The 15268-nt window shown below is 45.2% G+C and overlaps 1 protein-coding gene across 44 annotated transcripts in view; it reads right to left on the bottom strand.

The window, feature by feature from the left end:
- LOC140484571 (sorbin and SH3 domain-containing protein 1) overlaps positions 1-15268 on the bottom strand; it is a 408466-nt gene that overhangs the window by 151307 nt on the left and 241891 nt on the right. For 40 of the 44 annotated variants that reach the window (XM_072582956.1, XM_072582971.1, XM_072582979.1 and 37 more), the window contains exon 1: positions 2704-2886. The exons of 3 other annotated variants lie outside the window; for them this stretch is intronic. In XM_072582956.1, coding sequence (XP_072439057.1) covers positions 2704-2735 — 32 coding nt within the window. In that variant the 5' untranslated portion in view covers positions 2736-2886. Of the gene's footprint in view, positions 1-1861; positions 2025-2703; positions 2887-15268 lie in introns of those variants that run through there. One more of the 44 variants, XM_072582967.1, reaches the window with a different exon arrangement.

Here is a 15268-nt window from a genome sequence, read left to right as displayed (position 1 = left end):
CTTCGACCCTCGATGTTGCACCGACCGAAGCCTACCTAACCTACACTAGCCCAATAACCTCCATATGCTTATCCAATGCCCGCTTGAATGACCATAAAGAGGGAGAGTCCACCACTGATACTGGCAGGGCATTCAATGAACTCACAACCCGCTGAGTAAAGAATCTACCCCTAACATCTGTCCTATACCAACATCCCCTTAATTTAAAGCGGTGTCCCCTAGTAACAGCTGACTCCATACGCGGAAAAAGGTTCTCACTGTCAACCCTATCTAAACCCCTAATCATCTTGTACACCTCTATCAAATCTCCCCAAACCTTCTTTTCTCCAATGAGAAAAGTCCCAAGTGCCTCAGCCTTTCCTCATACGATCTTCCTACCATGGCAGGCAACATCCTGGTAAACCTCCTCTGCACCCGTTCCAGTGCCTCCACATCCTTCCTATAGTATGGCGACCAAAACTGTACACAATACTCCAGATAAGGCCGCACCAGAGTCTTATACAACTGCAACATGACCTCAGGACTCCGGAACTCAATTCCTCTACCAATAAAGCCCAGCATGCCATATGCCTTCTTCACAGCACTATTTACCTGGGTGGCAACCTTCAGAGATGATGCCAACAACATAGGTTCAATTCCCACACTGGCTGAGATTACCATGAAGGACTCTCCTGCTCAACCTCTCCCCTCACTTGAGACATGCTGACTTTCAGGTTAATAAGAAAGCAGCCCTATGGTACAGTGTAACTTTACCTTTATTTCACCATGATCTATTGGAGACATTGGGAGGGACCTAGGATGAGATGAAAGTTGCTTTTAACAATGGCTCTACCAACAAGTATCTGTGAAACAAATGACAGCTGCCAAAGTTCAGGACATTGGTGAGAACATATTGGAACATCAGCCCACCCACACCACCATTTTTGCTTCCCTTTCCTGTACCCCCTCAATCATCATTCAATTCCTCTGCCTCAACATATTCCTTACCAGTTGGGAATTTGTGACCTGGGACCACTGCCAGTCTCCGCCCTTTAAACACTCTCAAAACAAGCAGTCTGTGTGGGCTAAACTGGTGATGCTACTATCTTTATCAGAGTTGACATCTTGTACTACTAAAGTCCTTCCAGCCGAGAGTGGAGAGCAATAGTCCAGAGTGACACTTTGACATGGTACTGGGATTTGTACCTAGACTTTCAGGTTCACCGGGCTCTCGAGCGGAGATCAACATTGTCTTGCTCGCCAACAGTGTCTTTTATTCCCAATTAATTATTCTCTCTCTCCTTAGCCATTGCCCAGCAATGACCATTGCTCTCATTTTCAAACTCATTGATTCATTAACAAACACAAACACTGGAGCTCAGTACATCTGTGGAGAAAGGAACAGAGGTAAATGTTTCAAATCCAATATGATTCTTCAACGGCCTATGCTCTGAAGATGACAGATCAAACAGATTAACTCTCTCTCTCTCCCCCCCTCCCTCCACAGATGCTGCCAAACCTGTTGAGTTCCTCCAGCATTCTGTGCGTTTCTTTCGGATTCCCAGCGTCTGAGGTGTTTTGCTTCAAATTCTATTTACAGCCTACTTCCTCCCCACCCCATTCCATATTCTTCCCTTCTCACCTGGAAGCCCATCTCCCGGTTGGTGTCTGGTGCCTTACTGTAGCCCACGTATATTGCTTCTACACCTTGCATAACTGGTCAAACATCAGCAAACAAACAAACAAGCAAACAAACAATCAACTGCAGAAGTATCGCAATAAATGCCAGCAGACCACGAGGACCACAGAATATTGACGAGCCCAGGGACTAAAGCTGATTTACATCCACTGAACCAGGGAGTCATGAAAGCCTGATACATACCCTAGTTAGGATCTGGTACAGTCGTCACAGGCTGAGAGTTGTCTGGGCTGTCCAGTGTAGCCATGCATCAGGAAATCCTTTTACACACTAGATTAGTGGCAAAGTCTGCCTTGATTGGAAAGACGATCTTATATTGATGCTAGAGTGCTGTCAATAGCCCACTGGGACATGCAGTAATAGTAAACAAGTCACACCATAAGGCAGTCCAGTGATACCTTGCACCCGTGCCACATTTATTTTGAGACTTCAAGGACACAATGACGGCTTCTAACCAGGCCAGAGGAATGTAAACTAACTCTCTGAATCCACAGTATGACGCCACCAAGTGCAAATCGTGACCCTGTCTGCCAAATTGGGAAACACAGGCAACAGACTGCGGGCGCAACGCCACCCATTCAGGGGAGCCTGCCCTGTGCCAGGCATTTTTATACCGCCAGTCCACTCAATCCACCCTATCCAGTTGTAAATTAATGCGTTCACTAAAGCACAAAGAGCACAAGATTAAACACAAGGGTCTCAGTTACTGTCCTAACTCAGCCCCACTGGATACAAAAATAAAGCAGCACAAAGTAGAGGTGGAGAAGAGTTTAAGCTGCATGTTATAAGTAGACGGCTTTCATTGTCAAATAGATTCCAACATCTAATGTGCACGGTGAGGGAAACAGCATGAAGACTTTAACATGCATCACGTGCAGCTTGTAACAAAACCAACAATCTGTTCTCCTCTACCAACACAAGATTGTCAAAACCCTTTTCACAAAGGCCGTTCAGGTAGTTGACAATTGTTTTCGTTGAAGAAACAAATCACATCTATCTTGTAACAGGAGAGGCCCGTTCCATACCTTGGATTGACTTTGTCAGTTAAAGGAGGCATTTTCTTTTCGATGGGTAATTCTTCAGCTTGCTCCAATTGTGCTGTGACGTTAGATTTGGCCTGGATGTGATTACCGGCTTGAAAAGGGAGATGTTGTGCTTTCAATGACTGCTCATTTGATTCACTGGTGTTGGATGTGAAAGCCCCAGATCTCAGCTGTCAGCTTTAAGTACCTCAGCTCCTCCCACCACACTGCTTTAATTAGGCTCCTTCAGAACAGCCTGGCTGACGTCTTTCTCACAGGATTCCAAAGGACAAATACCCCGAGATGGCTGAAATGTTTCAATAGCCTGTAGTCTGTTTGATCCGAATGGGGAAGGATGATCTCACACTTTGACACAATGTATGACAAGGGCTGAGGTATGGACCGGTCAATAAAGTTTTGTTTGTGTTGAGAGTAGATTTTCTGTGACAGACACTAAGGGAAGCTGTGCACAAAGAAAGCTCAGCTTGCCTGGACCCTGATCCAAGCGATAGATGCTTTATTCGTACCACAGGCAATGGGGGCTAGGCTAACGTTGTGGGAACATGGGTTCAAATCCCCCCACAGCAGATAGTGAAATTTGAAGCTCGTTAATAAATCTAGACTGAGCTAAATATTGACCAGATATACAGCCATGTGGTAGACCCTTATGCCCTGAGTTTCCCAGCAAGCCACCCACTTGTATTTAACCGCTACCAAAACAGAAACAGAAATTGCTGTTTTTGTTTCAGATTTACAGCATCGTACTTCTTTCAGTTTTTTTTTGTCGTACCGCTATCAAGTCTAATAAAAGGAATTAAACCAGACAGACTAAAGCGCTGACAATGACAACAGAATACAGAGCCCTCTTGATACCATAAGAGTGTGGGCCAAATGCTGATAGATGCTGAACAGCTGCTACAGACTTAATGGGTGGAAGGGCCTTTTTGCCATGCTGTGAAGCCTCAATGACTCTGGGTAGAGTCCTCCTTATGAGCATCTGATTCAATGAAAATGACAATATTCCAGATACCATCAGCACCATCCTGTACCATGTACAGGGTAGACGCAGCAGAGGTGGTGGCACAGTATTCTACAGTTGACCACAGGGATCTCGATATTGCATTTGGACCCTATGAATTCTCTCAGCATCAGGTCAAACATGGGTGAGGAAACCACTTGCTAAACACCACTTACTGCGTCCCTCCTGAGCTGATGAATCAGGCTCCATGTTGAGCAGCACTTGCAGAAAGCATGGAGAGTGGCAATTGCCCAGAATGTAGTCGAGGTGGGGACCTCTGTGACCATTACAAGGCTAAGTCCTGAAGGACGTAACAATAAGAGGGAAAACCACACTTGACCTTATGCCAACCAATCCATCAGTGGCAGTTCCATCTGTCTATGACAGTATTGATAGGAGTCAAGAGTACAGTGGTGCCAGACAAGCGCAACAGGTCAGACAGCAGGAAAATCCTGATGAAAGGCTTTTGCCCGAAACATCAATTTTCCTGCTCTTCAGATGCTACCTGACCTGCTGTGCTTTTCCAGCACCACTCTAATCTTCAGCATCTGCAGTACCCACTTCTGCCTAGTATTGATAGGTGTGACCACTGCACTGTCCTTGAGGAGACAAAGTTCCACATTGAGGATAGCCTCCATCGTGTTAGGTGATACTGTGCTAAATGGGATAGATTTTAAGCAGATCAAGCAGCAGAAGCAGTCAGTGACAGACAGAGCCAGGCGATCCCACAACCAATAGATTAGATCGAAGTTCTGTAGTCCGGTCACATCAAATTGTGAATGGTGGTGGATAATTAAACAATTCGCTAAAGGAGGAGGCTCTATAGTTATCCTCATTGAAGGGAGAGCCAGCTCAGTGAAAGAGTAAAAGCTGGAGCATTTGCAGAAATCTTCAGCTGGAAATGCTGAGTGGATCTCTTCACTTGGGTGGCCCCCTGTATCTCAGATTCCAGTCATTGGCCAATACAATTGATTCCACACTAACGCCAAGAGCAAGCTGTAGGTACTGGGTACTGCAAAGACTGTGGCTCCGACACCATCCCAGCAATAGTACTAAAGACATACGATCATAGAATCTCTTTAGTGTGGGAACAGGCCATTTAGCCCAACAAGTCCATACCAACCCTCCAAAAGAGAAACCCACCCAGACCCATTTCCCCTAATGCACCTAGCCTACACATCCCTGAACACTACGGGGTAATTTAGCATGACCAAGCCACCTAATCTGCACATTTTTGGACTGTGGGAGGAAATCCACATAGACACGGGGAGAATGTGCAAACTCCACACAGACAGTCGCCAGAGGCTGGAATCGAACCAGGTCCCTGGTGCTGAGAGGCAGCAGTGCTAATCATTGAGCCACCGTGCCACCCTAAACACACTCCATAATTAGCTGCATCCCTAGCCAAGCTGTTCTAGTCCAGCTGCAACACTGGCATCTACCCAAAATTACACAAAGGGCTCAACTCAAAAAGGGGAAAGAGTGTAACTGCTCTGACATCAAAACTACAAAACAGAGAGAATGTGGCAACAAAGAGTCCTGGCAAAACTGTAGCTAAAGGGGAATTAGGGGAAAACTCTGCACTGGCTGGAGTCACAGCTGACACAAAAAGGAAGGTGGTTGTAGTTGTTGCAGACCAGTCATTTCAGCTCCAGGACATCCTGGAGTTCATCTAGTTTCAGTTGCCTGTTAAGAGATGTTATGTTACATACATGGAGAAGGAGGAACTTGAGCTGGCCTTCTGACTAGGTAGCGATATTACCATACGCCAGAAGACCTTATACAGTTCCTTGGGGTAGTGCCCTAGGCTCAACCATCTTCAGTTGCGTCATCAAAGACCTTCCCTCTATTATATAGGTCAGAAGTGGGATTTTGGCTGCTGCTTGCACAATACTCAGCACCATTCATCACTCCACAGATATTGATGCAGTATTTGTCCAAACTGAGCAACACCTGGACAACATTTAGTCTTGGACTGGTACATGGCAAGTAACACACATGCCAGGCAATCACCATCTCAGATAAGAGACAGAATTTAACCATTGAATGCAAAGCAGCAAAAAATAATTGCCAATGGCATTGTCAAACGTCCCAAAATCAATATCCTGGGAGTTACCATTGAACAGACATTGAACTGAAATAACCATATAACTATCATAGATCATAGAATCCCGACAGTGTGAAAACAGGCCCTTCAGCTCAACAAGTCCACACCGACCCTCTGAAGAGTAGCCCACCCAAACCCATTCCCCTACCCTATTACTCGACATTTACCCCTGACTAATGCACCTAACCTACACATCCCTGAACACTATGGCAATTTAGCATGGCCAATTCACCTAACCTGCGCATCTTTGGATTGTGGGAGGGAACCCATGCAGACACATGGAGAATGTCTGTGCGGAGTCAGCACAGTCGCCAGAGATTGGAATCAAACCTGGGTCCTTGGTTCTGTGAGGCAGCAGTACTAACCACTGAGCCACCCCAAGTATTGTCACTGCAAGAACAGAACAACCCAGGGAATTCTGCAGCAGGTAACTCACCTCCTGACTCCCTAAAATATGTCCACCGTTGCCATTGAAGGAGGGAGGAAACTACAGACCAGTTAGTCTAACCTCGGTGGTCAGGGAAAACTATTGGCAGCAATTCTGAGGGACAGGATTAATCTACACAGCAGGCATTAATTAAGAACAGTCAGTATGGTTTTGTCAAAGGGAGGTCAGACATGATTGAATCTTACAAAGAGGTGACCAGGTTTGTCGATAAAAGCAATGCATTTGGTGTTGCATTTCAGCAAGGCTTTTGATAAGGTCCTGCATGGGAGACTAATAGCGAAGTTACAAGCCCACGGGATCAATAAAAACTTGGCAAATTAGATCCACAGTTAGCTGGGTGGCAGGAAGCAGAGGGGATGGTCAAGGGAATTTTTGTGACAAGTCAGTGTCCAGTGAGGTCCCACAAGCAGTAGTGTTGGGACCTTTGTTGTTTGTGGTAATGATTTAGACTTGACTGTAGGGGGCTGGATCTGTAAAGTCCCAGGTGATCTGAAAACAAGTGGGGTGGTAAATAATTGGGATAGCCAGGAGGATAAATGGACTGGTCAGATGGGGCGATCGTTGGCAAATGGAACTCAATCCAGATAAACGTCAGACGATGCACTTGGGTAAGATCCCAAAAGAGTGACTCAGTTTCGCTCCGCAGGAAAAAGGCTCAGAGAGCGGACAGAGAGCCAGGCCACATTCTCCAGTGCAGTGATTTCAAGCTCCTGACCAACATTTACCACCTTTCTACCCTTACCAGCTCTGCACTCCAGCATCACACATTCACCAATCATCTGTGCAACTCCTCTGGTCCCCACCCTCAGCTTCATCACTGGTGACCACAGTCTTCCATTTCCAGACTGGAACTCCTCAAAATTCAGCCACCATTCCCAACTCCTTTCATCCCTGCTTCTCTTCAAATCAGACTCTTTGATTCCTGGAATGGCTACCTACGTCAATTCCTGGCCTTACACAGCTCGGCATCTATATTCCTCTCCCACTCCATGAGTCAGTTTGAGCTATTTTACAAGGTTAGGAGATTGCTATTCTCAGACTTTGCTCCACTGGGTACAAGTCACAAGAGGAGGGAAAGGGGAGGCTATTGTCTCAGCCCCAGGACTGATATCAGCCTTTGACTGGGAGAATACAGTCAGCTAGGCGAAAGAGAGGACTGCAGATGCTAGAGATCAGAGTCAAGGAATGAAGAGTTTTTGCCAGAAACATCGATTTTCCTGTCACTCGGATGCTGCCTGACCTACTGTGCTTTTCCAGCACCACTCTAATCCGGACTCCGAATACAGTCAACTGCCTAATGCAATAGTGCTGGAGAATGATAGACCTTACATTCCCATACTCCAGGATGTTCCAAAGCATTTTACAAAAAAAGAAGATGCTCCTCAAAGGGAGACAATTTGTACACAGCAAGATGCCAGAGAAAGGAGCGGATAGTCAGATTGTGACTTTTCACAATGTTGGATTTAGAGATAACACTGGCCTGCATACCAGCAAGAACATCCCACACTTCCTTGAAACTTTGCCAAAAGATCTTATCTATCCAAAGAGAGAAGGGACCTCGGTTCAATGTCCCATCTGAGAAACAGCGCTCATGATGGTGTCACATTGCCACAGTGGGTGTCAGCCTGAAGTACGTGCTCAGGCCCTTGGGGATTGGTGTGAACTGAAGCACCAAGCCTCAGTGTGAAGCTCAATAACACTGCTGACCATGGACCCCTTGCCCCCAAACACTGACCTTGATACTTCACTGTCTGGAGGGAGCATGAAGAGAAACAAAACACTGGCCTAGTGGCTATCTTGACCACTCTATTCAAAACATGAAATGCAGGAATATTGTTCCCAATGTCTGTGGCGGGGGGGGGGGGGGGTCACAGTCTAAGGATGTGGGATAAGTCACTTAGGACTGAGATGAAAATTAATTTCTTCACCCAGAGTGGTGAGACGCTCTCTGGGTGCCACAGAATGCAGTTGAAAACAAAATACATTGAATGTTTCTAAGGAGTTAGATATAGTTGTTAGGGCTAAAGGGGTCAAAGGGTATGGGAGAAAGCAGGAACAGGGGACTGAGTTGGATGATCAGCCATGATCATATTGAATAAGCTAGCAGGTTCAAAGGGCCAAATGGCTTACATTTGCCCTTAACTTTTTTTAAATACAAATATCTTTAGAGGCATTTTAAAAGAATAAATGCATGGCACGCAAACCATTCCGGAACAGGCCATCTAATGGGCACCAGCCTCCACGAAAAAAAGGACCATATGCCAAACACGTGAGAGGAGGGAAAAGGAACAAGAGAAGCCGATGTTTCTTTCAGCGCAGCGATGTTACACCTCAATAAAACCAAGATGTTGCCCAAAAGCTCACTGAGGCTTTGCCAAGCCAGTGGAGGGATAATCTCAAAATAAAGAGTGGAGTGAAATCAGGAAGCAGCTTATCAATGAAAGGGTGACATTAATCTACCTCCCTCTTCCCCCTCTACCCTTCCCCCCCCTAAAAAAGTATTTGGATGGGCAGAGAAGAGGGGTGGGAGATGTGATCAATTGAAATGTTGATTACAGTGATAAGATTACAGAGGCACAGATCAGTTGTGATCAGAGTAAATGGCAAGACAGATTTGATAGGATAAAATGTGGGTCATTCAGCCTGTGCCTTTACAAAGGAAATGAATCAAAACGAGTTAACTTTGAATTGCCTCTCAATCTATGTAGGGATGAAGAGGAGCGTATTTGTGCCGTCTCATCCTTCAGCTCGAAATCCATCAGCACTCCAAAGTCGATTCAGAAAACCACTCCAAGCAGCCAACATTCACCCAATCAACTCAACCACCATCAGTTCAGAGGGATCACTTGAAAGGCCACAGATTGGCCGGCTCTGAAAAAGTAGCAATAAGTGGACGTAGTTGCTTCAAAACAAAAAGATAGCATCATTCATACAAGACCAACAGGTCGAGAGCAGCCTTGAATATAAAAGGCACGCATAGCAGAGGAGTTACGCCATTGGGACATGAGCTCATCATAACTGGAGTTGCATTTATCCACAACACTCAAATCAGCATTATTACAGCAAAACAACCCAGCAATGCAACTTGTAGCAGTGTTACTGAAGAAGAGGAGGAATGGGAATTTGAGGGGTGCAGCTTTTACTTTCTGCTGTAGATTTAGGTTTTTTTTTTATTCCTCGTTTGGAGGAATCATCGACCATTTTGGAGTCCTTCTGTTACTGGTTTTCAAGCCAAATACACTTTCTCCTGGATAGGTCACAAGAATCGTAAATATGGAAATAAAACAAGCCGCAGAGACTTAAATTCAACTTTACAAGGTCTGCTTCGCTTCACAGGGAATTTAACCCCTGATAAATCATGTTAACTGAACTAGCCTTGACCCCAGCTGGCACGACAGTCTACATTCTACAAGTCGCTGTGATCTGGAATGCATTGGCTGAACGGATGGGGGAAGCAGATACAACAGTAAATTTTGTATGGAATTTGATAAATACTTAAAACGTTTTTCTCTTCAAGTCTATAGGGTAGTGGGGGATAGTGAAAAGAAGGGGAGTGAAACTAACGAGACAGCTCTTTCAGCAAAATCAGTACAAAGGGCAAAACTGACTCAATCTATGGTGTGTCATCCTATAGTCAATAAAGTTGGAATTGCAATGGTTCTAAAAACTTCAAGCAGTCATGATACTGAAGCTGCAGTAATTCAATTATTTAAAAACTATTTTAAAACAGATTTAGATGAGGGCACGTCGATATTTAAAAGACCACTGGTCTGACCATCTCCATTTTTCAAATATCTTCCTTTAGATACTGAGCAGCGATTCCTCTATTCTCAAAAGCTTAATACACAAGATATTGCATTGGGTGTATGGAATATTCAGTCTAACCAACCAATCTATGCTGGGGTTTATTCTATCCTTGAACTTTTTTAAAAAAAAAAATCACTCATGGGACATGGATATCGCCAGCTTTTCTTGATTCACTGGGCGTTGCTGGCTGGCCAGTATTGATAACCCTGTTTGCCCTTGAGCTGCCTTCTTGAATCGCTGCAGTCCACTTGTCATTTCTTTGTTGTTCCTTTCTAGCGATTGATACAACTGAGTGGCTTGCTAGGCCATTTCAGAGGGCAGTGGACAATCAACCACATGGCCATCCTGACCTGGTCTGGCTGGCATGTGACTCCAGACCCATGGTAGATTTCCTTCCCTAAAAAAGTGAACCAGATTGGTTTCTCCAACAATTGACAATGATTTCATGGCCATCAGACGACTTTTAGTTCCAGATTTATTTTAAAAACGGAATTCCAATTCCACCATCTGCTGTGGTGGGATTCGAACCCAAGTCCCCAGAATACTATTCTGGGTTTCTGGATTAATAATCGAGCGAAAATATCACTAGGCCATCACCTCCCCCTCAGGTGGACAAGTATTTATTGCCCATCCTCAGTTGACCTTTAGGTGGTGGTGGTGAGCAGCCTGTGTGTGCTGTAAGTTGATCCACAATGTCCTTAAGGAGAAAATTCTAGGATTTTGACTCAGCAGCAGTTAAGGAGCAGTGATATATTGCCAAGTCAGGATGGTGAGTGGCTTGGAGAGGAACTTAAAAGTTGTGGTGTCTGCTGCTTTTATCCTTCTAAATGGAAATGGTTGTGGGTTTGGAAGGTGCTGTCTGAGGATCTTTGGTGAATTTCTGCACTGCATTGTGTTAATAGTAGCAGCAGTGTGTACTCAGCCTCAGTGGTGGAGGGAGTGGATGTGGTACCAATCAAGCGGGCTGCTTTGTACTGGATGGTGGTGTTGAGCTTCTTGAATGTTTTTAGATTAGATTTAGATTCCCTAGTGTGGAAACAGGCCCTTTGGGGCAACAAGTCCACACCGACCCTCCAAAGAGTAAACCACCCAAGCCCATCTCCCTCTGACTAACACACCTAACCTACGGGCAATTTAGCATTGCCAATTCACCTGACCTGCACATCTTTGGACTGTGGGAGGAAACTGGAGCACCCGGAGGAAACCCACGCAGACACAGGGAGAATGTGCAAACTCCACACAGACAGTCGCCTGAGGTTGGAATCGAACTTGGGACCCTGGTGCTGTGAGGCAGCAGTGCTAACCACTGAGCCACCGTGTGAGATGCACCTATCCAGGCAAGTAGGGAGTATTCCTTCACACCCATGACTTGGCGGGTCAGGTGATGACTTACTCACTGCCATACTCCTACTTTACAAGACCTACTCTTGTAGCCAATGTTTATGTGGTGAGTTCAGTTGAGTGTCTGGTCAATCGTAACTCCCAGAATGTTGATAATGGAGGATTCATTAATAGTAACACCATGAATGTCAAAGGGCAGTGGTTAGATCATCTCCTATTGGAGATGGTCATTGCTTGGCATCTGTGTGGTACAAATGTTACTTGTCAGTACAAAGCCAGATATTGCGCAGATCTTGATGCACTTGAACATAGAATACTTCAGTATCTGAGAAGTCACAAATGAAGCTGAACATTGGTGAACATCCCCATCTTAAGTTCAGAAGTGGACAGAAGGTCATTGATAAAGCCGCTGAAGATAGTTGGGCCGAGGACACTGCCCTCAGAAACTCCTGCAGAGATATCCTGCACCAGAGTGACTGACCTCCAACAACCATGACCATCTTCCTATGGACTCAACCAGCAGAGAGTTTGCCCCGATTCTTGTTGATTCCAGTTTTACTACAGTTCCTTGATGTCACGCTCAGTTGAGTGCAGTTTTGATGTCAAGGTCTGTCACACTGACCTCACCTCTGGAATTCAGCTCTTTTGTTTGAACTAAGGCTATAACAATGTCAGGAGCAGAGTGGCCCTGGCAGAAACCAAATGGGGCATCACTGGGCAGGTGCAATTGATAGCACGATTGATAATACTGTGCAACAATTTATTGATGATGGAGAATAGACCGCCTGGGCGGAACTTGGCTGAGTTGGACTGTCCTACTTTTTGTGTACAGGACATACCTGGGCAATGTTCCACATTGGTCAGGTAAGCGCCAGTCTGGATCAGCTCAGCTAAGGGAGCAACAAGTGCTTGAGCACAAGTCTTCAGTACTATTCTGGAACGTTGTCTGGGCCCCTAGCATTTGCAGTGTCTTGATATCACATGGAGTGAATCAAATTGACTTAAGATTGGAATCTGTAATGCCTGGAGACCACAGAGATGAATCATCCACTTGGCACCTCTGGCTGAAGGCTGATGCAAATGCTTCAGCCTTATTGTTTGCACAGATGTGCTGGACTCTTTAATCATCGAGAATGCAGATATTTGTGGAGACTCCTCCTCCAGTGAATTAATTAATTATCCACTATCATTCATGAATGGATGTGGCAGGATTGCTGAGCATAGACCTGATCTGTTGGTTGTGGGATTGCCTAACTCTGTCTATCACTGGTTACTTGTGCTGGTCGGTATGCAAACAGTTCTGTTGGGTAGCTTCACCAGGTTGACACCTTACTTGTGGGTATGCCTAGTGCTGCTCTGGCACGTCTTCCTTTACACTTCATTGAACCAGAGTTGATCCTGTGGCTCGATGGCAATGGTCGAGTGGGGCACATGCCAGGCCATGAAGTTGCAGATACCTAGCCATGAGTTGCTAGATCTGTTCAAAGTCTGTCCCATTTAGTACAGTGATTGAAAATACCCTCCTTCATATTGTCTAAGTGAAGGGGGGACTTTATCTCCACAAGGGTCATGCTTACTGACTGTCAACTGCAGTCAGCAGATTAGTAAAGATGAGGTCAATATGTTTTTCCTTCAGTGGCTCTCTCACCACCTACTGCACATCCAATCTAGTAGCTTATGTCTTTCGGACAGTGGTGCACACAGTTGGGAGGGAGTTGCCCTGGGAGTTCTCAACATTGACTCCAGTCCCCATGAAGTCTCATGGCTTCAGGTTAAACATGGGAAAGGAAACCTGCTGCTGACTACCATGTACTGACCTCCCTTGGAGGAAGCACAGAGAGTAGCAAGGGTGCAAAATATATTCTGGGAGGGGATTTCAATGTTTACCACCAGAAGTGGCTCGGCAGCAGCACTACTGATAGAGCTAGTCAGGTTCTAAAAGACATAGCTGCTAAACTGAAATCACCTTCAGTAATATCCAGGGAGTGCTGAAGCAAATAGTTTTGGTGCATTTAAGGGCAACCAAATAATGGAGAGTCTTGTAGTGCAGTGGGAGTCTCCCTGCCTCTCAGCTCCAGGTTGAAGTCCCACTCCAAGACTAGTGACCACCAAAGGGGTTTGTAATGCAGCCAAATATGTTGTACTGAGCCACGGCAGACAGTGAGAGTGTGAGGGACGTCAGGTGATGCCTCTCAAGAATGACCCTCAATACTATCCCTCTGGAAATAAAACCCAGAGACAGAGAGAGAGAGAGAGAGAGAGAGAGAGACAGAGAGAGAGAGAGAGAGAGAGAGAGACACAGACACAGAGAGAGAGAGAGAGACACAGACACAGAGAGAGAGAGAGAGACACAGACACAGAGAGAGAGAGAGAGAGAGAGAGAGAGAGAGAGAGAGAGAGAGAGAGATTCATTCATTTATTTTTACTGAATATTATTTCTAACTAACTTGTGAAATATTCATTAGGCATTCCTCTTATTTTGAGATTTCAATCCAAACAAAATCAACTTGATACTTTCTGGTAAAAAGAGACACAGATGATGTACGAGAGCATGTTAAGTGTTCACCTGCTGTCATCACATGGAAGAGTTCACATTGCTTTCGTCAATCTATTAAACACTTGCTTCCTTGAGCTGGGAGCTCAAAACGATCATACTACTGTTGACAGCAGAATCAATAACAGAAATTTATAACAAATGCTGCGAGAAAATATTGCAAGAAATTCAGAAAGGAAGGGTCAATATTTGGATTACTTGATCAGAGCTGAGAAACTGAAGGACACGCATCTGCAACTTGCCACCTGACTTGGTACTAGAGGCAGAGACCCTAAACCTTTTAAAAGTACCTGGAGCCGCAGGAGAAAGATACAGACAACAGGAACAAATCACACAAAGCCTAAAGCCACTGGTCTCCAGTCATCAATCAGTGACTCCCTCTGTCTCTCTGGTAACAGAGGGAAAACTGAACCGTTCACAATGTTGGCATCCTACTTGATCTCAAGGAGGACTGTTCACACCTCCCTGCTCCATCATTCTACTTTCACCTCGTACAATGTCACCCATCAGTGTCTCGGGACACAGACCAGCTACTCTTAAACAAGATCAAAATGGAAAAATCAGATCCCCTCGACATCATCCCCAAGAGACACTCCTGGGACAGGGACAGCAACAGGTTCTGCTACTCTTTGTAAGCAGAAAAGTAACATTTCCTCATCTCTTTGGAACTCAAAAGAGAGAGTTCCTTAGACTTAAAATAAAAATAATGTTCCCTCAACTCCATGCCCAAATACTTCTGCGATATGGACAACAGGGGGTTAAAATAGAGTAAATCTCCCTCTACTCATTGGATTTCAAAGTTAATGTAAAGTCCCCTCAGCTCTGATCCCATCCAAAACTCCTGGGACAAGGACAACCAGGGGTAAAATGCAGAGGAAGATTTCTTCTACTCATTTCTGAAAATAAAAATTCACCTCACACCAAAGCCATTGAACACTTCTGACACAGGGACAACAGGGATTAAAACAAAATTTCCCATGGTCCTTTCAGGGAGTCCAAAACGCTAATAGGGAAACATGAAAAAGCCCCTGGTGGGACACCATACCAGAATCAAAAACGAATTCAAAAAGTCGAACGGAAGCTTATACAACAGAACACAACATTACTAAATTAAAATATTATTTTCTAGGCTGATGATGCACTCCAGCTCCCACGGCACCCATCGGTCACAGAAAGGCCTTAACCATATCAATGAACACCACATGCTCCTACTCCAGGGACACCTGAGTGCAGATATAACCGCCAAAGAGAAGACGGTCAGGAAGAATCGGCCCATTGCCTGAACTAGTTAAT

The sequence above is a fragment of the Chiloscyllium punctatum genome, chromosome 13, assembly GCF_047496795.1.
Source record: "Chiloscyllium punctatum isolate Juve2018m chromosome 13, sChiPun1.3, whole genome shotgun sequence".
NCBI classification, from domain to species: domain Eukaryota; kingdom Metazoa; phylum Chordata; class Chondrichthyes; order Orectolobiformes; family Hemiscylliidae; genus Chiloscyllium; species Chiloscyllium punctatum.
This window is presented reverse-complemented; position numbering and strand designations above follow the sequence as displayed.